This window comes from Erpetoichthys calabaricus, chromosome 8 (assembly GCF_900747795.2).
Source record: "Erpetoichthys calabaricus chromosome 8, fErpCal1.3, whole genome shotgun sequence".
Lineage (NCBI taxonomy): Eukaryota > Metazoa > Chordata > Cladistia > Polypteriformes > Polypteridae > Erpetoichthys > Erpetoichthys calabaricus.
In genome coordinates, this window is record NC_041401.2 from 44595652 (window position 1) to 44622176 (window position 26525).

At 39.1% G+C, this 26525-nt stretch overlaps 1 protein-coding gene across 1 annotated transcript in view; it reads left to right on the top strand.

The window, feature by feature from the left end:
• The window catches only part of thsd7ba (thrombospondin, type I, domain containing 7Ba), a 1117993-nt gene that overhangs the window by 433120 nt on the left and 658348 nt on the right, over positions 1-26525 (top strand). The window contains exon 4 of the mRNA XM_051931000.1: positions 13934-14753. Within this exon, the coding sequence (XP_051786960.1) occupies positions 13934-14753 (820 nt within the window). The remainder of the gene's footprint in view (positions 1-13933; positions 14754-26525) is intronic.

Consider the following 26525-nt stretch of genomic DNA (forward strand, 5'->3'; position numbering starts at 1 on the left):
GAACTACTTGCATTCTGTTTTCTGTCTTGTTTTTTTATACAATTTTTGACACCCATTGCACATTCAACCTACCTTTGAATTGCCCATTCCAAGATTTATCCCTTTTTTCCTGCAAGGTTTTTGGGAGCTTTTTTTATCTTCTTAGAGAGTCAAGGCTGGGGAGCTATCAATTAAGCATGGCCTGTTAAAGCCCATTGAGATATTCTTTGTGCAATTTTTGGCCTATATAAACAGAAATGGTTGAGGTTGCTGTTGTCACATAACCCTTATTTTTTGTTTTGAGACCTACTGACACCTTTTTTCGGATTTAAGAACATGTCCACCCATTTTTCTTATCCTGCTTGCCCTATGATCAAAAGGAGTTAAATTATATCTCACAAGCACTATGTTCAAGCCATATAGAATCAATTTAGAGTCACCTGTTGACACAACAAAAGGAAGCTGAGTTAAGAAGAGTAAGTACAAGCAAACATGCAGTAACCATGCAATCTCCAATGGACAAAGTTACAGGCCATTCGAACTGGGAGAGATTGTGGATTACTGCAAAATATTATTTTGCTCTTTTAACTTTTGCATTGTAATCTGAACATGTTGTATGAAATGTAATTAAGCATAGTAATTTATAATAATAACACTTTAACATACTGCACACTGTACATTGCATTGAGTTTATTTTGTAGACCAGATGCCAGATTAACACAACAACTGAACTGTGCATCTAGGGCTTAACAGGTAATTACACTCATTTGTAGCCTTCTCTACTGCTCAATAGCAGTCGCTCTTTGATTACCTGATGGTATGCATGGGGGGGTAACATCATGAAAACTTTTAAGGAAACCTCAAAAATGACACCGTGTACAACAGTTGACACTACATTTGTCCACAAGTGTACACACCTTGGAATCTCGTCTAGTGTATGTCTGTGTATTCCAGCTCCTGTGTATTACACCCTAAACTACGTTTTCACCTCTCTTGCTCACCGTCATCAGTTTTGTCGGGAACACCGGTATATTACAGCATTGACACTTTAGTAGTTACTAGAGGATCAATTTTTGGCCGTCAAGAAAGATTATAATAAATTCCTCAAACTTATTTTGCTTCTCATAACTGAAGCATTTTGGGGATACGTACCTCGTATCCTGTCTAAGGCCCACTTATGAAGATTCTTGAATTAAATACTGTATAAATAATGCAGTCTGCCTTGTTGTGGTGTCTTCCCAGTGCACAAACAAATTCAAGTAGCACCTGAGCCTGCAATTTCATTCTGGGTGATGGAACAGCTAAACAAAACACATTAATCCTGTAGAACAATACAACTGTGAAGGCACCAATGGTGCCTCAAGATATTATTTAAAGCAGTTTACTTGACTCCTATTTAGATTTTTCACTCTGTCCTTTAATCTCTTTTACAATCCACCAATGCATAATGTCAGGGCATATTCTAGCAGCAGTTGGTATGGGATGCCAGTCCATTACATGGTCCACACTCACACACACTACATGCTATGTGTAATGAATGCATGAAAAATAATAACTCAAAAAGAGCTATAAAAGTATTGTAATGTGGGGGTATTTGATCAATTTTGAATAAGATGTAGCATTATATACCTTACTGACACCGTAATGCAATTTTTAAAATCAATTTGTAAAAATAAAAAAAGCAATGCCACCTTTGTCCTTAAATCTAACAAAACTATTAGATATTCCACCCATCCATGCTATTATTCACCATATGATAAATGACATGAAGTCACAGAGCTGGAAAATCACTAAAATAAAGGCACAGAAATCCATAGCCATATTGATTAACAGTTACTCATTACCATAGGCTTAAATCCTTGACTGGCACACTAGTGTGGTGGGGATGCACTGATACCTCACAGCTCTAGAAAACCAAATTCACAATCCTGACCCTTCTTTGTTTATGTAGAGTTTGTACATTCTTCAACGTCCCTGAACATTTTCCTCCCACATCCTAAACAACATACAGGTTGTTTAATAATAATAATTCATTACATTTATATAGCGCTTTTCTCAAAGAGCTATCCACACAGGGAGGAACCGGGAAGTGAACCCACAATCTTCTTACTGCAAAGCAGCAGCACTACCACTGCACCACCTGTGAGGACCTGTGTGTTTGTGGAGCACTTAAGTGGCAGAGGGTTGTTGTGAGATTGTGAAAATATCAGGGGTTGAGCAATGAAGACGTAGTCATACACCAGAAAAGGAAGGAGTCAGAGATGGGAGATCTTAAAATAAGGCAACCAAAAAACAAAAGGACAAAACAAGAGTCAAAAAGCGAGAGCCAGAAAGAAAGTCAAAACCAAAAACAGAACCTCACAGGGCCTACTCAAAATAAAAGCTAACTACACTAAAGTTTTCACATTTCAAGTTGTTGTTCATCTAGCAAAGTAATTGCACATACCAAGACCACCACCATATTTACATTGTAAATTCCTTGACGTCATCAAAATGATGATAGCTGTAATGTGACACATCCAGAACAAAGAAAATCAATATGGGAACAAATTAAGACTTTGATAAAACAACTATAAACAAACTTCGGAAAGAAAATAGTGGTAACAATAAAAAAAAAAAACATAATACAAGTGCATCTCAATAAATTCAAATTTTCTGAGATACTGATTTTTGGGTTTTCATTAGCTATAAGCCATAATCAGCAAAATGAAAACAAATAAATGCTTGAAATATATCACTCTGTGAGTAATGAACCTATATAATACTGTATATGAGGTTAACTTTTTGAATTGAATTACTGCAATAAATTAACTTTTTGATGATATTTTAATTTATTGAGATGTACCTGTATGTCAAAATACACATGTACAACACATAAAGTATCTGTTGGGTCAAATCAATTGGAAGATTAAAAGTGTCCTAATATCAGTGAGTTTGGGTTTACCCTTTAATAAACTGTCCATTTATCCAACACTGATGCCTTTTGACTCCAAATTGGGGTTTCATAATGAACAAGTGAACTTTACAGCTGAAGTTATTTTAAAGCAATGCATGTTTCATATCCACGTCATGTCAAAACTGTGCAAACCTGAAATTCTCTCTGGAATATTTTTAGACTCCTCTGATGATAAGGCAGCAGTCAGTCATTTTCTGACCTGTTTAGTCCTAAATTGGGTTGCTGGTGGGGGGAGGTATGGTGCAGAAGCCTATCCCAGCTGGCATAGGGCACAAAGCAGGACCGAAACCTGGACAGGGCAGCCAGTCCATCACAGGGTAAGGCAGCAAAGGGAGAGAATCTGTGCTTTCCATTTTGGACGTAAATATTTCTATTAGAATACTCAGTCCACAGTTTTAAATCAGTTAAATACCACACTGCCCTTGGAATGGTATAATAGCTAATTATTCTGATCACACAACAAACATCTTGGATTGATTTATCAAACTTGTAAAGGCATTACATAAATACTGAAATAAGCAGAATTCTGCTAACATCAATATGCAGCGTGCAGGGTTAAAACATTACTGCTTGAATTTGTGGTAATGAAGCCAATGAATGAAAATCCTAGCAGGAGATAAGAAATTGAATCAGCTCTAGGAAATCTAGAATAATGTACTTATTATTCATTGCAGCATACTGTTTAATGTAATGTTGTTTTTCTGTAGCACAGACTTTTGGTACTTATGTGTGTTTCCACTTTGTCGGTGTGGGCAATTCTCTTCCATATCTTTCTTAGGCATGCGTGTGTTTGGTTAAATGTTGGTTCTAAATTGCCCCAGCATGGTTGTGTGTCCCTGTAATGGACTTGCACCCTTTCCAAGACTGGTTTCTGCCTTAAGAATAAAGCTGCAGGTATAAAGCGGATTAAGAAAGTATCCAACTTGGTATGAATTGTGGACCTTATAAACATGAAGTCTGCCTTTCTAAATGACGTCCAGTCAATTCAATTTGTCGAAGCTGGACTCCAATCAACTTCTAGACACACATCAAAAAAAAAACGAAAGCAAACAAGATACACCTGACCACAATTTGCAGCTCCACAAAAAGGGTCTGAGTACTTTTATAAATAAGGGATTTCAATTTTTGAATTTGAATAAATCTGCAAACCTTTCTGAAAACATGGTTTTACATTGTCATTATGGGTTATTGAGTGTAGATTGATGAGCAAAAATGACAGATTTATCCGTTTCAAATAATTTCTAAAGCACTATAAAGTGTTTAGAAAGTGAAGTGGTCTGAATCATTTTTGAATCCCATGTAGTTTCCTGACCCCACAACCCTGAACTGGATTAAGTGGTTTAGATATTTGCAAGAGCAATTCTTTAAAACTTCCTGATTTTAGGTATCCTAACTTATTGTCAAAAATCTTTACTGTCTGGTAGACAATACTAACGTCTCAGTTTAGTAACTTATGCTTTGCTCGCCATACTGTACATTAATGCCCCAAATTTAAAGGGCGGAGTGAGGCTAAGGATCTGTGCTGGTATCCAGAAGGTTGCCGGTTCGAATCCCCGTCACTGCCAAAAGAGATCCTACTCTGCTGGGTCCTTGAGCAAGACCCTTAACCTGTAATTGCTCCAGGGGTGCTGTACAATAGCTGACCCTGTGCTCTGACCCAAAAGGGTATGTGAAAACTAACAAATTCTTAATGCAAGAAATTGTATAAGGTGAAATAAAGATCAAAAAAAATTTAATAACCATTCATGCTTTTTGTTTAATACAGGCATCTGACCAATTAGATATCCTTTGTTTGGAAAGTTCATGTTTATCTCCATACGTGTGGTACCCAGATGTTTAGCTTTATTTTCTTGTATGCTCCGTGTAAAATGCAGTATAAGGTGAAAAACAAGTGCCCTCAGACAGAAAATGTCCAGACCAGCATCTCCAACTAATAAAGAAAATGCTTGAATCACATTTCTATAAATTATAGTGCCGCTGCAAGTAATGCTGTCAGCAGCCTTGCTGACTGGTTTTGATTTCAAGTTCATTGTTAGTGGCTTCAATCCCATGATATGTCTGTTTTTGTTTTGTTGTCACCTTTGATTTGATGAATGACTATCGTCTATAAATAACATCGTCACTGGCGTAGGGGACTCCAGCCCAACCCCCTCCAGATCCAAAGGCCTACTTCATCAGACCTTCACACTGCCAGCCACAAAAAATATATATCTAATTTTTGAAAACAGAAGTAAGTATTTTGTTCATTTTTATGTTAAACAAAACAGTGAAAAACTGGCGTGTTTATAAATGACTCAGTGCCCATTACTGAGCTGGCAAAGACTGAAAGATGGCTATCTGTGAGGTTTTTCATAGTCTGGACAGTGTGCATCACCAGACTGATCAAGGCCAGATGTTTTGAGTGGCAGCCATCCTGAGATGTCACTCTTCAAATCAGAGGAGTTCGAGAAAGAAGGCAGAGACTTTCTTAGGAAACAAATCAGAACCTCATGTATGAGTTAGTACTTGCCTATAAGAGGTATCATCTCTGAAGAATGTTATGGCGACTGCTGATACCATGACGCTAGCAATATACAGTTTGTGAATCTTGATCCCAATTCGTATCAGCTTTTTAGGGTTTTTTCTTGACATCTGTAAATATTGGAAAGTAAAAATGAGAAAGACTCTTAGAATGCAGTTTTATATGTAGTTGTTCAATAAGTAAACCCGCTATTGAGATGAACTACCCGTTCTACCGGGGTGACTTCAATTCCTAGCTGTCACCAGGAGTGTGCAGGGCCTAATGGGAGATCAGTGAACTTTTTAAAAAAAGCTGCCATTTGGACTTCAGAAGGAAACAAAATAGTCAAAGCAAAGCTGCAGTGTTTTGATTTAGTTTTACCTTTATTCGTAGGGGAGTTTTCTTTGTGCATGGGAGCTGACAACCAATGAATGCTTATCTTAAAGTACAATGCATATAATGCAGTGATGAAAAATAAGAAAAATGGATGTTTTGGACCTTGAAAAGAGAAGAGAAGCTTATCTATCTGAGGTCTTGTGTTTTTTTGTGCCATGACAGAATGGAAAAAAGGGCCAAGGCCTGGGCTGAATTCACTATACCTGTTAACCCTTTGTACAGCACTGGCTCCATAAGGAAGCATGCTACTGGTTATTAGAAAAAGGGGCTACCATGACTGTGCTGGAATTTTTGAACTTTTTGCAAATTTATTGAAGATAAAAAAGTGAAATATCAGCATTGACACAAGTATTCATTCAGACTGCCTTTGCCATGACACTTGAAATTTGGCTCAGGTACACCCAAATTCTATTGATCATCATTGAGATGTTTCTGCAACTTGTTTGGGAGTCCACCCATGAACAATTCAAATGATTCCACACAAGTAGAAAAGGCATGCACCTCTCTGTTGAGGTTCCAACAGTTGGCATTGCGTATCAGAACAAAAAACAAGCCATGAGGTCGAAGGTACTGCCTGCTGAGCTTAGAGGCAGGTTTGAGTAGAGGCACAGATCTGAGGAAAGCTACAAAAAATCCTGGCAGAAGTGAAGGTTCCCATTAGCACAGCTGCCTTAATCTCTATACAGTATATATAAAATCCAACATATATCTGTCTGTCTGTTTGTATGTCTGTCCCCTTTTCACGAGAGAACTACTTAATGGATTTTTTCTATAATTTCCTTGAACATTCCAGTTGATTTTGCGACTTCTCTCATCGTGCTAAGAATCATAGTTTGCTTGCAAGAGCGATTTATTAACGCTAATCCAAAATAGAGGCTGCGGGCTGAGGGGACGGGGAAACGTGATGTCAGGAGTGGGGAGCTGTGCAGGGACCACCTCACTCGTTTGCCAGCCTCAGAGTGCCTCTGCTTAGCTACTGAACGAGAGAACTACTTGACACATTTAGATCAGGTTTTTTTCTATAATTTGCTTGAACATTCCAGTTGATTTTGCGACTTCTCTCATCGTGCTAACAATCATAGTTTGCTTGCAAGAGCGATTTATTCACGCTAATCCAAGATAGAGGCTGCGGGCCGAGGGGAGGGGGAAGCGTGACGTCAGGAGTGGGGAGCTGCGCAGGGCCCACCTCACTCGTGTGCCAGCCTCAGAGTGTACCTTGCCTCTGCTTAGCTACTGAACGAGAGAACTACTTGACACATTTAGATCAGGTTTTTTTCTATAATTTGCTTGAACATTCCAGTTGATTTTGCGACTTCTCTCATTCTCTCAGTATCATAGTTTGCTTGCAGGAGCGATATATTCGTGCTAATCTAAAACAGAGGCTGCAGGCAGAGGGGAGAGGAAAGCAGGTGGGGACCTCCTCACTCACGCGCCAGCCTCCGTTCGAATCGGTCTGCCTCTGGCCACATTTTGGAGTGTACCTTGCCTTTGCTTATCTAGCAATGCCCTTTGTTTATTGATTTTTAAAGTTTGTCCTGTTTCACTACTATGTGGATGGAGCTACAGGAGACAGCTAGTAATTCAAAAATGGAAGATGTTTGGAATAACCATGACTCGTCCTAGTGCTTGGCTCTGGCCAAACTGAACAATGGTGGGAAATGGGTCTTCGAGAAAGATTTGATCTTGAGCCCAATGGTTACTCTGGCTAAACTTCAGAGAACCTTTGTGAAGAAGGGAAAAACTTTGAGAAGGACAACCATCACTGCAACACTCGTCCAATAGTGGCCAGACAGAAGCCTCTCCTCATTAAAAGATACATGAAAACCTGTTTGAAGTTTGCAGAAAGGCATCTAAAGGACACATAGACTGTGAGAAAAAAGATTCTCTGATCTGATGAAAGCAAGACTGAACTGTTTGGCCTGAACTCTATGTATTATGTGTAGAGGACACCAGGCACCACTCATTAATTGCACAATAGCATTGAAACAGTGAAGCATGGTGGTGGTACCATCTTGCTGTGGGGTTTTCTTTTTTATTGGCAGAGACTGGAAGACAAATCAAGATTGAGGCAAATCTGAACAAAGCAAAATACAGAGATAACTTTAACGAAAACATACTCAAGAATCATATAGAACTTAGACTGAGCCAAACGTTTGCCTTTTAAATGGACCATAGGACTTTAAGAACAAAGCAAAGACAAAACAGGAGTGGCATAGAGAACGCTGGGAATGCCCCTGAGTGGATCAGCCTGGACCTGGACTCAAACATCTCTGGAGAGACACCTGAAAATAACTGTCCACCAACAGTCTCCATTCAACCTGGCAGAGTTTGAGAAGATCTGCAGAGACCAAATGCTGGAAGTCCCCACATCCAAGTGTGTGACTGGGTCCAATCAAACCAAGAACACTCTGGGCTATAATCACTGCCAAAGGTGGTTCAACTAAAGGGTTGGAATACTTGTGTTAATCTGAGATTTCATCTGTTTATATTTTTTAAATTTGCAAAAATCTGTGACATTTTGTTTTTGCTTTGTATTTTCTAGGATATTGTGTGTTGCTTGATGTAGAGAGAAAATGTGTTTAAATGATTTTTAGCACAAGGCTACTACATAACAAAATATGAAAAAAGTGAAGGGATCTGAATACCTTCTGAATGCACTGTATAGACCTGATTGAGGGTTTATGGTCCTCAATATGAATGTCACAATATACAGTATATACATATTACTGTGATATACAAGTGACAAGAAAGACGCTATAAACCTACACACAGGTTTTTTTAGCACACACATAGATATTGGACAAAGTTAAGGTTTTATTGCTTATCTATCATTGATACATTGTATGGTTTAAAAGCTATCTCTAATAACTAATAACTCCTTTGTCCATAATGTGACTATAGAACGAAGCAATCAAAAAAGCACAGTTGCTATATAAGAGCTCACAACATGAACAGCCTTAGAGAGAGGCGAGCCAGTCAGATTGTACCTTCACCATTGCCAGTTTACTCAATGTACTGTACTGAAAGACTCGATTTATTTGTCTGAGGGTGACCCATTGTGACTAGCCTGTACTGAATGATGGTCATGAAAGTGTTGCTGAAACAAACAATAGATTTCTATCGATCTATTGTTCAATATTTGCATAAAAAATCATTTTGATTTACGGCACAGCAATTTGTACTGCAGTGAAACAACTGCTGGAACTAAAGTGTTATAAAAGAATTTAGCTTCTTTTATTTTATTTGTTCTGTTTTGTTTTTCAGCAAAATATAATGGACTTCAGTTGCATGATTTATGATATTTCTTTACTAAAGTCCCAAAGCAGTTCAATATGCACAATGTACAATCATTTTCCATTTTTATTTCATACTCATACAGCATTCACTGTGCTGCAGCCTACACCTTGTGCCAAAATGTATTTGATTCACATTAGAAAAGCTCAGAATAGTTATCCTTAGTACGATTCATTTATTTATTTATTTTTTACTTGATAATTGCTTTCTTGAAATATTTTGTGGCTACTAAGGAGCGTATCAGCACCCCAAACTCCAAGACACAATTGCACCATAACAGTTCCAGTTCAATTAAAGTGTTTTTAATTTAAACAGTACCTACAGCACAACTCTATTTTTCCTAAAGCTCCACTCCCTCCTCCACATCCGACTTCAACTCCTATTGAGTCGAATAGTGAGCTTGCTTTTAACTCCAGACCCAGGAGTACTTCCAGGTCAGAGAGGACTCCAATGGTCCCTGCATCTAACAGCTTCCCCTGGTGGCCACCACAGAACCCGGCAGGGCAGGCCCTGAAGACCACACTCCCATGCTGCCCTGCGAGCGTCCATACTGAAGCTCGCCAGACTGGATGCTGCCACCTAGTGTATGGGGGAACATTCTGCCCATAGCAGGCAGTCACCCTCTATCCTGATGTTCCAAGTACCCAAGCCCAATCAGAGTGTAATTATGAGGTTGCTAGGATGCCAATCCTGATGTAGCTGCTACCACAGTATCTTCCTGTGCCCATGTTCTGAAACAGAAGGTGAATAGCACCACTCCCTAGCTGTCCTTTGTTTCCCATGGCTTCCTGGCCAGGTAAGAGAGCAGGACACACCCCAAAAGGCATACCAGTTGGTCCCTCACACTTTGTAGTTAATTTCCAAGAATATTATAAAGAACTTGTCATGGCACCTGTCAAAGGCAGGCAATAGAATAATTAAAAAAATATTTTTTAATTTAACTATAATATACAGTACATTAAAGCTAGCAGGTCTATAAGTACTAGAATTGGCCTGAAAACCATATAAGAATATAACAATATATACTTCTGGCTGTTAAAACTGCAGGACATGTCATATTTGTCCAAAACTCACAGGATGGATAGGTCATGGTGGAGTGTGAGGGAACCTCACTGAGTGGCAGCTGGCAGTTAATGTACTCTTTGAGACCAAACATGCCCCAGTGAAGACAACAGCCGTCTTAAGTCTGGCTCTAAGACTTTTAGCAAAGGAGAATATTGTGGACGTACAGTATGAGAAAGAGGATTATACTTTAAGACTTGTTTGAAACGTAATATGAGCACAGTGATGAGAACATGTGGGTAGAAGATGGTCTGACCCACTGAAGTAATGGGTCTGGAGTACCCCAACACACAAACGAACAGAAGGACAGAATCTCATGCATATGGTAATAATTGACCGATTGGCCACATTACAGATTCTGGCCCAACAGTTGTAATCCTTTACACATCATTGGGTATTTGCACGTATGATTTGGATACCTTTGACCCTAAACAAGTAGCATCTGTGACTGAAATAGTGCCAAGAACACCATCAGTGATGAGTCATGGTTCAGTTTACTGCACCATGATTGATGGATCCTTGCATGGTGACACCACAAGGGAATGCTTCCGTTTCCACCTCATATACGTTGCTGGTACCTTCATCCAGCCAGTGATATGTCACAGTGGTGTTAGAGGCTGAAGTGGTTAACCTATGTGCAGAGGTTCCTTGGTGTCATATTTCAACAAGACAATTCTCGGCCACATGTCACCCAAAACATTCTACAGTTCCTGGATGAGTACCATGACTCTTCTTCCCAGGCCTGCACCTTCACCTGATTTGCACCCAACTGAGACATGGTGCTAGATTAGAATACTGCCAGAATGGTTACCACAGATGAACTTTGGGCACATATAGAAGCTGCATGGCATGCCATTCTACAGACACACATCCAGCGTTTCTTCCTGTACAAGCAATTATTTCCTCCCATGGTAGATACATCAAATAGTGATTACTGTGTGTTCCGCATGCTTGTCTGAGCTGTACTTGTAATCATGTACAGTATGCCATGTGTCATAAGTAACATGTCCTATTCATATCACACTGATATCTCATGTTTGTCTTGGTATTGCAATTTTCTGGCTCAGGTAATTTGTTTGATTTTACCTTTTCAGCATTAATCAGACTTCTCTCGAAGAATCCCTAAATAGTTTAGTAGGTTTATGACTACTTCACTGGTGAAAATTAGGGAATAACATGCCTGGAGAAGATTTGCTATTTCGATCAATTATTATATTGTCCATTCATCCACTTCTGTATTCAATTAACTCAGTTATGCGATTATGCATTAGGCATATAGTTTAGCTATGTGTGAGGGCACATTCAAGCGCACACTCACACAAGTGCAGTTTTAAACTTAGCACACAAGACTTTGTGATGTGGGAGGAAAATTGGCGTACCTGGAGAAAGATCCCTGCATAAAAAATAAACTCCTCACAGACACTACCTGGGCCAGCATTAGAATCAATTATGCCTATCATTTGGCATTTCCTTTTTACTGTTCTTAATACATTTCACCTCCACCTCGACATTTATTTTTACTTCCGTATTACTGAAAGAACCTCTTAGAGCTGACTTTTCCATTTTCAGTGATGTTGTTCTCTAACTGCCTTTATACATTTCTACTTTCCATTTTAACAATTCCCTTCATGTGCTCATAAGTCCTACACTTAGCAATGGAGTTGTTTTGTATGCTTTGAACGGCTGCATTTTTCTGTAATTTCTTTCTTTAGATTCTTTGAGATTTTTCCCCTGCCTTTAAGTTTTGACATGAACTTGAACAGAATTATATGGATTTTACCATTAAATTTACTGCAGTCATTCTTAATTAGCATCAAGTGACTCCGTGAAAAACCCGAACTACAAAGAGGACTATTTCATTTATGTTAGGTAGAATGCCCAGAGGGGACTGGGTGGTCTCGTGGCCTGGAACCCCTACAGATTTTATTTTTTTCTCCAGCCTTCTGGAGTTTTTTTTTGTTTTTTCTGTCCACCCTGGCCATCGGACCTTACTCCTTTCTATGTTAACTAATGTTGTCTTATTTTAATTTCTTATTTTGTCTTTTATTTTTTTTCTCTTCATTATGTAAAGCACTTTGAGCTACTTTTTGTATGAAAATGTGCTACATAAATAAATGTTGTTGTTGTTGTTAATTGTCTCCATTCCTAGGAAGGTCATGTAGTTTGTTTCTTTAAGATTTACTTAGATGTCTAAATTTGCCCATGCTAAACAATTTAATTTTTAATTTGTTTTTCTTAAGCAAATTTAATTGAGTTCAGAATGTTATACAATAGTTATTTAGTATGAAAAACAGAAGTGCAACCTAAACGCAAAACATAATGTTGAAACATAAACAGAGAAACGTCATGCAATACTGTTCATTAAGAAAGTATTCAAACTCTTCTGTAACTTCATATTTGTGCTAAAATCATTTAAATTCATTTTGTTCCACATAGAGCAGCACTCAATACTGCAGAATGACAAAGCAAAAACAGGAATTTATAAATTTTGGTACATTTATTAAAAATAAATCCTGAAATATCACATTGACACTAGTATTCAGATGTTTTACACAGTACTTAGTTGAAGCCCCTTTGGCAGCGATTACACTGCTTGGGTATGGTGTAACAAGCTTTGCACATCTGGATTTGGGGATTGTTTGCTATTCTTCTCTGCAGGTCCTCTCAAGTTCTGTCAAACTGGGTACAGATCATCTGTGGACAGCAATGTTCGATTGGGTTCATGTCAAGGCTCTGGCTGGGCCACTCAAGAATATTCACAGAGTTGTCTCTAAGCCACTCTTGTCTTTGCTTTGTGTGTAGGGTCATTGTCCTGTTGGAAGGGGAACATTTGACTCATTATGAGGTCCAGAGTGCTGTAGAGCAGGTTTCCATTAGGGATATGTTTGCTCTTTTGCTCCATTTAGTTTTTCTGACCCTAACTGGTCTCACGGTCCCTGCCACTGAACAACAATCCTACAGCACGATCCTGCCACCAGCACGCTTCACTGTAGGAATGGTATAGTTCTATTGTTGCCAGGTTTCCCCCAGGCATGATGCTTAGATTTGAGGCCAGACAGGTCAGTATTGGTTACAGCACACCATAGACCTTTGTTTCTCACAGTCTGAGGGTCTTTTAGATGCCTTTATGTAATCTTCAAGTGAACTTTTACTTGTCTTTTTTTCTGAGGATAGGCTTTTGTCTGGCTTCTCTGCAATAAACCCAGATCAATTGAGGGTTACAGTGATGGTTGTCCCTCTAGAAGTCTCTCCTATTTCTAAACAGGTAATCTCGGGAGCACAGCCAGAGTGACCTTTCTGTTCTTGGTCTCACATTCTTCTCCTCCAACTGCTCAGTTTTGTTCGGCTGCCAGCTCCAAGAAGAGTCGTTGTTGATACATATTTCTTCAATTTAGGAATTGCAGAAGGAATAGAATGGGAAGCACCAAAACCAAATTTGAAGTGTCATAGCAAAGAATTTGAGTACTTATTATATGTCAGTGTGATATTTTCTATTTTTAAATATTCTGTTTTCACTTTGGTTTTTCTGGGGCATTTAATGTTGCTTGATGAGCGAATAAAGTGAAAATAAATGATTTTAGCATCAAAAAATTTGAAAAAATGAAGCGGTCTAGATATATCTGAATCTACTGTACAGTATATGCAAATATAAAAATTAATGGTTACATTTTTTAAATCTACTGCAGTATTGCATGCTGTACTTTTCCAATTGTAAATGGAGCATCTGTTCTGTTTTCATTTTTCAGGTCAGTGGGGTAGATGTATGGGAGACGACTGTGGCCCAGGAGGGATTCAGTCACGGACTGTATGGTGTATCCACAGTGAAGGCTGGACGACACATCACTCTAACTGTAAACACCTCAACAAGCCTGACAGCCAGAGGGAGTGCTTTAAAGTGTGCGAGTGGCACCAGGAGCTTTTTAAATGGGAGGTCTCTGAATGGGGGCCATGTGTTCTTGTTCCTTATTTGGCCAATGATCAGAAATTAAGGACCTCAGAGTGTGTCACTGCACAGCATGGACTTCAGCAAAGGGAAGTTCATTGTTTTCGGAAATCCAATAAGACAGCCGTGGCAAATGAGATTTGTGAATTTTTTTCATCAAGACCTACAACAGAGCAGGCTTGTTTGATACCTTGCCCTCACAATTGTGTTGTCTCCAAATTTTCTGCATGGTCTGGATGCAGTAAGACATGTGGGGCTGGATTACAACACAGGACACGGGCCGTGCTGGCTCCTCCACTATATGGAGGAGTAAACTGTCCAAACTTGACAGAAACCCGAACCTGTAAAAACCATCTTCCTTGTTCCATAGGGGACGACGAGTATGAATACAGCCTTAAAGTTGGGCCATGGAGTGAGTGTAGACTACCACATCAAAAAGATGTCTGGCTGAGCGGGAGGACAATGCTGGATTTTAGCACTGAATCTGCAGAAAAAAACATAGTTAAGCATCAGTTCCAAAGTCATCACAACAATGCTCATCCAAAAGAATGGGACTTGGAGATTGGTTACCAGGCTAGACAAGTAAGGTGTATGAGGAGCGATGGAAAAAATGCAATGCTGACGTAAGTTCAAATTCTTCTTTAAATTCATTGTCATAAAACTATAATATCTGTTATTTCCAAGTATGAAACTGATATACATATTATAGGAGTGCCTCTCCTTTGACTAGATTTATACAATCAAAAGTCACATGTTCAAAATTTAGTTTGGTAAACAATCCCAACGTAACAACAATCCCAAGCGTAATAAATAATGCAACATGTATTATACAACCCAAAAAGTACACATTACCAATAGCTTTTCTTGAGAGCTGGTATTATTGAGTTAATTTATTTATTACGTTTATTGGTATTGGTATTTATTAAGTTTATTGCTCAGGCGTAGACGATACACTGTAGACTGTATATCTTTAAATAAAGCTGTCTAAATCTAAAATTGTGCAATTTGATGGCCTTTGATCCACTAGTCATGTACATAAATGAGAAAGCAAACCTTAAATATGGGAAATAGTTATTGCCAAAGAGACAGACTTGAAATACTGTATTTGTAATTTTTACCTTCATTTTACATTTGCGTTGTACCTAAAGACTGAGAAGAGAAAGAATGAAAATAATGGACCAGGAAATGAATTGCAGTCAAATAGCCTTAAACGACTCACTAACCAAATGATATTATTTTTGTGGCCAAAGCCAAAATAAAAACCAATGGTGAAAGCTGAAGATTTCATAAACCAAAATTCATAAAGAAGAGCACACAAAAGATCTTTGTTTTTATTCTTAATCATGGATGTTAAATGACCCATTGTGGCAATATTTGAAGTGTTATGCCAATGACGACTGATGTCTTCACATTCAAAACAATAACCTCTGGCGACGGGGAGCATTACCATGATAATAGGACTCAAAACATGGCAGCACCCATAAACAAAACAAAATGGCATCATAGTAGCGCAAAAATATTAACACAATAAAATATACTCATTTCCTGACTCTTTGAAGACTAAAATGAGTAGCCAGAAATGTTTCTTGAATACATATTGCATTTAATGGGAAAGATTTATTATGGATATAAAAAAAAAATTATGTGTAATACTGTTAAAAATTTGGTTGACTCCATTATCTATGGCAACTTGCAACATTTGTATACATTTTAACACTTTACACATGTTTTCACTGAAAAAACAGTTGAAGCACTGGCAATTAAAGTCACTCGCTTGGGGTCACACAGTCTCTCAGATGGGACCTGAACCAGCAGCCTAGGGTGTTAAGATGCAGTACCATAAGCTACTACATACAACCAAACAGAGGGACTGTCATTATGATAAAAGTTAAACCTACTTTACTATTGTGCTGAATGAAAAAATGCATCAGTACAAATTTCATGATTAAGGACCAGGAGATAAGACTTGACCTATAATGAACCAAAGCAGTAACCCGAGAGTCAAAAATATGTCATCCAAGTCCAATCATGCTAAGCCATAATTCAAAGTTCTTTCTTTAACGTTTCTAGTACAGGTAGGTAGACACATACTAATGCTATGTCACATTATGCAGCTTTTTCTGCAATTTTCAGTTGTAGCCGTCATTTACATAATCTTACTGAGTCGACAGCAGTTGGTGGCTCACTACTGTGAAGCCAGTCATGTATGTGACGTGGCCAGTGACTCACTTCATCTAGTCTGTGACTCGCTCTGATAAAATCACACAGGTATGATTTTATCTTTATCCGTAGGAGCGGACTCTGTGTTCATGAGTGCTAACAACCAACAAATGCTCATCCGTATAATGCAGTGACAAAAATAAGGAATATGCATGTTTTGGATCTCACAAATGGAGAAGAAGCATATCTGTCTGATATCTCATGCTTTATGTACCACGACAGAATGGAAAAAAGAAAAAAAAAAAGGGCAGTGATTGCTGCTGAACTTGTTGTACTTGTTAACCCTCCATACAATGCTGACTCCATCAGGCAGCACATTCTTTGTTAGCATAAAAAGGGGTGAACACAACTACACTGGAAGGTTGGCATGTGATCGTAAAATGTAACATGTCCAGTGATTATCAGTCATTTTAAACTGCCATGGTCTGCTGACGAGATCAGTCTGACATACTCCATGACTTGGAGTTGTGTCGTGACATCGGCTTAAATTACACGTAACCATTATTACGTATCCAAATCTTGGATGGTCTTGGAATGCACACAGTGACCTTTCATACAGCTGCATCGATGATATCACAAGTTACACATTCTCAGTGAATCATGAAATACATTGATATCACAACAAGCCACATAAAAAGCCATACAAAGGCTGTGCCCATTTCAAACAAAATGGTGTGGAAAAATGACAACTTCGATGAAAAAACAAATATCAAAATTGAAAACGTTTGAATTAGTATAAGCGTCCCTAATTCATGGTGTTCATAAGAAATGTAATAATTTACTTCATGAGGTAAAAGTAAATAATAAAAAAGAACAGTTGTATCAGACATTAGAAATATGTATTGTGTGCTTAAATTTAAATGTTTAAAGTCTAAATATTCTCAATTGTAAGAGAAATGTATATTTTTTCACCCTCTACTAGAGGGACATAGAGGGGTAGATCTCTAGTAAAGGATTAAAAATAACCTTATATTCTTAGTCACTGACCTTGAAATGGTCTAAAACAATACCCCACCTGTTTACATCTGAATACTGTCATTTTGTAACCCTTTGAGAGTGGTTCTTAGAAGGTTAGCTCTACTGGTAAATCATCAGAATCCTCAAAATAGCATAAAATCACTCCGTCCATACCTTTATTCCCAATCCACCATTTTTAAAAACTGTTATGAAAAGGAGTCATTTTCATCCCTCATGTCCCATTAGGGGGAGAACCCCCGGGGTCCATTGATGTGGCATGCATAACCTCAAGTCCTGCTGATCATTTTGGCTGCAGTCACCTGTTAGTTTACTCTTTGTCATAAGGATATAATTTCCTGCACAAAACATAATATATTTTTTCAGGTCTAGAGGGCCACAAATATATTGAAATCTCAAAAAGCTCAACATCTTGCATAACTAGACATCGAGAAGAGTCTAATGGTATATCGTATGTGGGCGTGAAGTACTTCTTATGAAAACCCCTTGAAATTATGTATACTTTATTTTTATTGGTTAAGGAAAATCCATAAAAAATGAAACGACAATGCCAATTATTACAACCAGCTTATGAAAAAACTGTACCCACTTTCCAAGCTCAAGCTGAACCTCTACTATGCAACCATCTTCAAGAAGGAAATATGCTTCCATAACCTCATGGAACTTTTTAAAGATATGGATCACTATGCTAACTCACAATGGTGATGCAGTCTCTTCTCCAACAATAATGCTGCAGTTGAAATTTTTTCAATTCAATTATCTTGCATAATGTTGAATACAATTTTAATAATGCTCATGCAGTTTCTCTTTGGACATATACAGATTTAGCTAATCAGTAATTTATGCAAATTGCCTGTACACTATAACAGTATATTTCTGCAGAAGATCATCACTATTTTCCAAAGTCCTCTGCTGTAAGTCAACATTATTAAGTTACAATGGATTAATTTATTTCATCAGAAAAAGGTGACTCAACAGTAATAAATAGAAATAGTGTCACAACTATTTCAATCTTTCCAAAAAGGTTAGATTGAATAGGTTAATTTTATTTATTAGAATCAGGTAGAGAATTAATGGGTGGAACAGGATGGTTTGTCAGTACTTAGCAGAGGTCAAACCACAGAAGACTATTGAATTCAGTTTCCAATGGATCACTGAGGATGTGGCTAATTCATCACATCACACACATTTGCATGCATATAAGATATACTCATAATTGGAATTAAAACTTAAAATGGCAAAGCTGAAGACATCACCATCGTGCAATGCTGAAAGAGTAAAAGATAATCATTTATAAAAAAAATAAACTTCAGAGGACCATAACATTGTGGCATCCAATTAAAATGTCCCAAACTACAACGTTATTAGGAGCAGTTAACTTTGCTTTCAGAACAGTTATAAGCCATGTAAACTAACCTCTTCAGCTCCACCTGAGCAATGGTTTTAAGACAAATGTTTATCTCACTGTCTGTCAACAGCCCATCAGTTAGCTGCCCCCTTGTGGTACCTACTTAGAGTTTGGTCCCCTTAGGAACAAGCTTTCAGAGATGGGAGTAGATTCATACCTGGTGGCATGGATCGTGGACTATCTTACAAACAGACCTCAGTATGTGCGTCTCGGGAATTGCAGATCTGACATTGTGGTCAGCAACACAGGAGCGCCGCAGGGGACTGTACTTTCTCCGGTCCTATTCAGCCTATATACATCGGACTTCCAATATAACTCGGAGTCCTGCCACGTGCAAAAGTTTGCTGACGACACTGCTATCGTGGGCTGCATCAGGAGTGGGCAGGAGGAGGAGTATAGAAACCTCATCAAGGACTTTGTTAAATGGTGCGACTTAAACCACCTACAACTGAACACCAGCAAAACCAAGGAACTAGTGGTGGATTTTAGGAGACCCAGGCCTCTCATGGACCCCGTGATCATCAGAGGTGACTGTGTGCAGAGGGTGCAGACCTATAAATACCTGGGAGTGCAGATGGACGATAAATTGGACTGGACTGCCAATACTGATTCTCTGTGCAAGAAAGGACAGAGCCGCCTGTACTTCCTTAGAAGACTGGCATCCTTCAACATCTGCAGTAAGATGCTGCAGATGTTCTATCAGATGGTTGTGGCGAGTGCCCTCTTCTACGCAGTGGTGTGCTGGGGAAGCAGCATTAAGAAGAAGGATGCCTCACGCCTGGACAAACTGGTGAGGAAGGCAGGCTCTATTGTTGGCATAGAGCTGGACGGTTTGACATCCGTAGCAGAGCAACGGGCACTCAGCAGGCTCCTATCAATTATGGAGAATCCACTACATCCATTAAACAGTGTCATCTCCAGACAGAGGAGCAGTTTCAGCGACAGACTGCTGTCACTGTCCTGCTCCACTGACAGACTGAGAAGATCATTCCTCCCCCAAACTATGCGACTCTTCAATTCCACCAGAGGGGGTAAACGTTGAACATTATTCAAGTTATTGTCTGTTTTTTACCTGCATTTTTTATTACTCTTTAATTTAATTTTTTTTTGCTGCTGGAGTATGTGAATTTCCCCCTGGGATTAATAAAGTATCTATCTATCTATCTATCTATCTATCTATCTATCTATCTATCTATCTATCTATCTATCTATCTATCTATCTATCTATCTATCTATCTATCTATCTATCTATCTATCTATCTATCTATCTAGTACTGTAGATGCATCCTGTTTTTCCCTTATAGTCATAACCTATAATGTTAACTTACTTTGGTCATTCTCTCTCATGGCCTACTTTGTCAACCACCACCCACTGACCATTAGCACTCCCACCATATACCCTAAGTCATGAACAGCCGTAAAAAAGGCCCACTGGTGGGAGATTTTCCATCAAACCCTGGCTAGCAATAAGGGCAAACATGTGATCTTTATAAAATAAAAGTCTTATTCTTACAGAAATGCTCTCAACAAAAAACACATTTCATTTAACATTAAAGGGGAAAAGGCAAAAAAGTCCAAATCACAGATCCAAAGAATACACATAGCACAGTGGTAAAACAATCTAGTAAATACATAATAAGCACAGAAAATCATGAAACCAGGAAATTCACCTCTCCCAAGCATATTTGAATGAAACACGAGGATCTGTAGGTCAGCCCTACCTTTATAGGGCTGAGGGCAGTCCCTTGTGCGGATGGAAAGGTGACACCACCTCTTGGGGAACCACTCACAAAACACAATGAATAAGGCGTACATACATAAACAAAATAAAGTATAAAGAATAATACAGATAAGCAGAAATAAAATGAATACAACAATACAAACAAAAGAATAAAAAATAAATAAAGAAGGCATAAAACAAGACCCCATCCAGGGGAGAAACCCTGGCTGAAATATAACACGGTCTGCCTTCAACCTTCCATCCTTACTCCTTTACTGTCAATATTTGGCTTTTCTACCTTCCTGTAAATTACATTTCTGTCTCAGTCCACCACCTATCACCTGATCCCATGGCAAGGAGCATTCCTTTAAAATACTTTGTGGGGCTTCTACATAATCCTAAAGGCACCAGTACATCAGTTGCTATCTGATGACTTATAGGAACCTAAACTTTTTTTAGTTCCCGACAATCTCCTCTACTCAAGGTTTAATTCTCAGAGTCTATCAGAGTAGGACATGTCCTTCAGTCCTGGTCTACACTTGGTTGCTATCTTCTGCACAGCTTCAAGTGCTGCTATGTCTTTCTTTTAGCATGGTGACCAGAACTATACTCAATATTCCAGATGCGAAATTAAGTTGCTCCAAAAGCACTCCTTTGTAAAAGTATTTGGAGCATCCCCTCCTGGGATGAAAAAACAGTGCTCCTCATTATGAGACATTAGTGCGACCACTGTGCTACTGTGTCACCTATTAAGGTTGTGGGGAGCTGCTGACTATTGAGGTAACATTGAGTGCAGGTTTTGGAAACAACTTTGGATGTAATGGCTGTCAACTACAGGGCGGAGTAAAGGGGGATCTAAAATACTTAGCAGAAAATACACGTGGATAACGGAAGAGCTTACAAACTCCGCAGTATGGGAAATGGACTGACACAACTGGTACTGTGAGGTAACAGGAATATGAACTCCATCACCACACCATCCAACATAGAAACATATGTGTATGTTTAAAAATCCTTACAAATACAGTAAATGGCATTCTTTGAAAAACAAAATGAAATATCCTGATGTTGTGCTAGCTTCCAGGCATTGTTATTATCCTTGGTTTCTGCAGCAAATGGCAAAATTAAAATCACTTATTGCTTCCAGAGGTCATTTATGAAAGGCCATCCCTCTCATTTTCACACTGCAGTTCATTTGATGAATTTTTAAACATTTCTTGATTAGATTACAATTGATGACAAGTAATTAAATATAGCATATTTAGCACTTTTTTTATAAGGTTATTGAAAGTATCAAACACAAAGGTCTCTGCCGTCTGTTGCTGCTTTGTTATGTCATATGGGTGAACTCCTATTGACAGACCACCAATGTCGGCATTACTCTTGAAAAAAATCCCTTCAGGGAAGTTGTCAAGAAAAATCTGCAGAGCAATCTGTTCACCAGAATGTTCAGATGTGGATTCGGGGTAAATCCGGGGAAATGAAGAAAGTCTGCCTCTTGCTTTTCAAATCATTAGGCAACAACTCATGTGGTGTTTATAGAAGCATTGTTAATCTGAAATCATCCATCTCCTGCAGGGCTGTAATGGTCCATTATAGGATGGGCTCAGTCAACCACAGTTTAGAGATTGAACATTTTCTGTCACCCAGTGCTTTGGACAAGTGATGAATCCAGCAGTCAATGCAAAATAATTAATTGTGCTATTTTAAAACTTTTAGATCGTTGACTTTTTTCTTTTTGAGACTTATCCTTCTGACTAAAGCCATATTAATCATCTTTTTTCACTGAGTTCTGACACCCCAAATGATAATCTTGGGATACACTGACTCTTACAACCCCAATTTTGGATTAAGTGTGGTCTTATGTTATTCGTTCCTACTTTAGCCACATACTTATGGTTCATTATTTGACCGGCTACACAGTAAGTTAGTTAGATAATGTATAATAACCATTCCACCGCGGGCTCTGCTGAGAGGTACTCAGTAAGAATAATTTAATTTGCGCATTTGTGGAGGTCCGCTGCAGCACCTCCAAATGTGCTCTCGAATCTTAAAATCAATATAAAATGTTTGTTTTAATTTTTGTAATATTTAAATAAGCAAAGTTTATTACATAGACTTTATTTTAACTTAATAAAATAGTAAATGTTATGCCTATGTGTTTTTTTATTCCCTGTTGTGAATAAAAAGAAAAAAGTGCAACAAAACATTGAAAGCTGTGCAATTCAAAATAAATGATCAGGTCAGTTTAGTTAAAAGTAAACCTGCTTCCGGCGCAATGGGTTCGGATGCTGACATGGAAGTTGACGATAAAAGGAGTAGGAGCGAGCAAAGAAACATCAGATGTGGCTGAGAAGTACAGAGTGTGGACAGTGGATCAATTTAAGATTGCAAGATATACAAGAGAAATACTAATTTATTCATGTGAACATATCTATAAACAGTTTTGATTTAATGCATTTGTTAGTAATGTAATGATAAGACATGACAAAGTCAAAGTTTAGCAGCAAACACCGTATAATTGAATAAAAAAACAAACTAAAATAAAACACATATTAACGCAGATAAAGTCGTCCTCAGACCGGAGTCCTCCCAGGTGACTGAAAAAGATGACGGTTCCTCTGTTTATGATGAGGCCAGTCTAGATTAGCAAACCCTGGAAGTGATGTTGGAGGAGAACAGCAGTCAGTCTTCCTTTCTTCAGAGGATGGAAAACAGAGGCCATTATCACACGGCGCCATCACCCAAACCCTTATACTCTCTCCCATGCGCCCGCTTGTGACAACAGATGACGTAATTCAGTGTTAAAAGCTCTGTGCTCTAATTCCCAAACTGCCGTTATCACCTTCCCCAGGCAGTCACCATGAGGTCTGCCACCTCATGATTTACAAATTAACCACTGCCCACTAAAAATGTGAACATTTGCTTTATTACCAATTGAGCTAAGGCCCTTTATATGTCTTTAGAGTGGGCAGTTTACTAAAATGCATTCTTTCTCCACTGACTTTAATACTGGTGTCCTCAAAATGTCTGCTTTTTATAGATACAGTCAATACACATTATCCACAAAGGTTATGTTCCTGAAAAACTAGGCATTAAAGGAAACTGCAGATACTTAAGCATTGATCCAATGAAGGTAATGGTGTTACAACTCTATTTACTATACACTTTTTCTCCCTATCACCATTAACACATAATTCTGTGTGCCAAATATCAACAAAGCTCACCATAACATGCTTGCGCTTACAGTAGAAGCACTTGGCAAAGCACTTTCATTAGCACTATGCTTCACTGTCATTGTTGTAATTTAATAAATGTATTTAAGTAAACAGCAAAAAACACTGAGAATACATAGAACATTACCAGAATGTGGAGACTTGTCAATACAACAGAAAGAATGAAGTCATTAAACCATGTCAATGATGCAGACAGTTAGATACCTGGGCCTCTGCAACCTAAAATGGAGGGAGGAAGGAAAGGCATAACAACTGGTCCAGCTCATGTGGGACAAGTGGGCAGAATTCACAGGGAAGGGCATGGGGAGCGAGGGAGAAGTCAGATGATACAGCGGCCAATAGTGATGAGGTATTCGGGGTCAAGACCAGCAGGGGAGACAAAGCTGGGCAGATGCACCAGCCTTCTGATTTTATGCCCTTGATGCTTGGTAATAACACTTCCAAATGTTCACCTGCAGAAACTTTGTTACAACTTTTACTTCCTCTAGATGCTTTGGTTCTGTTGTCTCCTTGACGCTCTGGCAGAGGCACAAGCTACCACAGGGAATTAAGCAGTGCAAGCTTATGACCCGCATTCACTAGGAATTCCTCGTTTGTGGGGAACAATTGCAAGCCTTGGTCCCCATTATGAATGGGGTTCAATGGCTTGCTTGTACTTCTTGGTTCCAGGTAGATACACATCGATCCCCACAGTGTAGTACATTTGCAGGACTGGACATCTAAGGAAAGCACACACCTGTTATTGCTCAATCTCATTTGTCAATGCTGGGTGACAGACATCTCTGCAAATAGGCATGAGTAGACCATGGGTGTCATGAAATGGGTTACAAATATTAATAGCAGATAAGGTCCCTAGGTCTACCAACTGTGAGGCAGCAACGGCCATCCCTCATGCTATCTATCTGTCTATCATTCTATCTAATATATAGTGCCTTTACTATCTACAGTATCTATCTATCTATCAGATAGATAGATAGCGTGAGGGATGGCCGACAGTTTATCCCGGCCAATACCCCCAGGCCGCCAGATGGAGCCCTACCTACAACATGGAGGTGCCCCAAATTCCAGCAGGGCATCATGGACCTTGGAATTTTTATTCACAGCCCTGCTGGATACTGTGGGAGCCACCAGGGCATGCTGAAGGGAGGCTGAGAGACTTATATTTTCCATATAACCCGGAAGTACTTCCCAGTCACAGGGACAGAAGAAATGATGTACTTCCAGGTTGAACAATAGAAAGAGTTTGCGTCTGACCAGGAAGTGCTGGGAAATCACATGGACTGAGGGAAAGAAGCACTTCTGGGTCAAGAGATATAAAAGAACTATGGGAAACCCCAGAAAGTAGAGCCGAGTTGGGAGGAAGCGTGACTGAGCTGCTGGGAGTGGAGAATTGTGTATTGTATTGATGTATTTATTGTTTATTAAGTATTGTGGAGTGGAGGGTGCTTTGTGCACTTATTTATAATAATAAATTCAAATATTTGGACTTTTATCTGGTGTCTGACGTGTGGTCGGAGGGTTCGATAGCACCCTTATCTGTAACGATAGATAGATAGATAGATAGATAGATAGATAGATAGATAGATAGATAGATAGATAGATAGATAGATAGATAGCCTAACACGCATGTGCTTGCATATGTGAGTGAAAAACCAGTGTATGCAGAAGAAAATGCAGAGTCAATGGGAGTAAAGCAAGTGCACTGTACAAGGGTAATGACTGGAGACAGGATTTGAACCCAAGGGCAGTAGCAGTAACCACTGCTCTACTATGCTGCCCCCAGTGGAGAGCACACTGTAATAAAGCTAAGCTTCAGCTAGTGTAAGATGACAATACTAAAAAGTCTGTCAGGCCTCAATCAGTGTCTCCCGCATCAATCAAACATTGCATAAGCCAGCCTTCCTCTTCTCTTCACTGAGTTCTTAAACCAATCTCTTGCACAGTGGACTGTTTCAGATTGCTTTAAATCTTCTGTTATCATTCCAGTTTCAAAAAAGATAAACTAAGCTGCCTTAGTGGTTACAGACCATAGTTTTAATGAACATATTTGAACATTTGAAAAATTTCTTCCATCATGGCGCCGCAGATGGCAGCCTCGGTGCCTCGTTCCTTGGTGCTTTCTCTGTTTTTGTTTGTTTGTTCCGTGATAAGCTGTCCACCTCTGATCACATACAGCAGAGAGGAACTCTTACACATCGGTCAATTCGCTGGTGAAATTTTTTCACCGTCTTTCACTCAGACGGAATACTTTACAGAACTTTTAGTCGGAGGAGCAGCTGCCCTTTACGGAATTAGAAGGAGACGCCGACGAGGGAAGCGAGCCGGAGCGCTTGTTAAACTGCGCCACCGGGGATTTCGAACTGCGCTCCCTTCAATTCACCTGGCGAACGTCCGCTCTTTGGCCAACAAGATGGACGAACTGCTTCTGTTAAACAGAATAAACACGGACTTTTCCAGATCTGCTGTCCTGTGCTTCACTGAAACCTGGCTTGGTGAGCACATCCCCGATAGCGCATTATACCTGCCGAGCTTCCAACTTCTCCGTGCGGACCGCGTCATGGAGCTCTCGGGGAAAACGAAAGGAGGCGGAATCTGTTTCTACATAAACGAAGGTTGGTGTACAGATGTCACAGTACTAATCAAAACATGCAGCCCTCACTTAGAGTCTTTTTTCATTGACTGTAAACCGTTCTATTCACCGCGGGAGTTTTCCTCGTTTATTCTGGTTGGTGTTTACATCCCACCTCAGGCCTGTGTTAGTGAAGCATTACAACACCTGGCTGACCAGATAACTAACATGGAGCACAAACACCCGGACTCCCTGCTCATTGTTCTT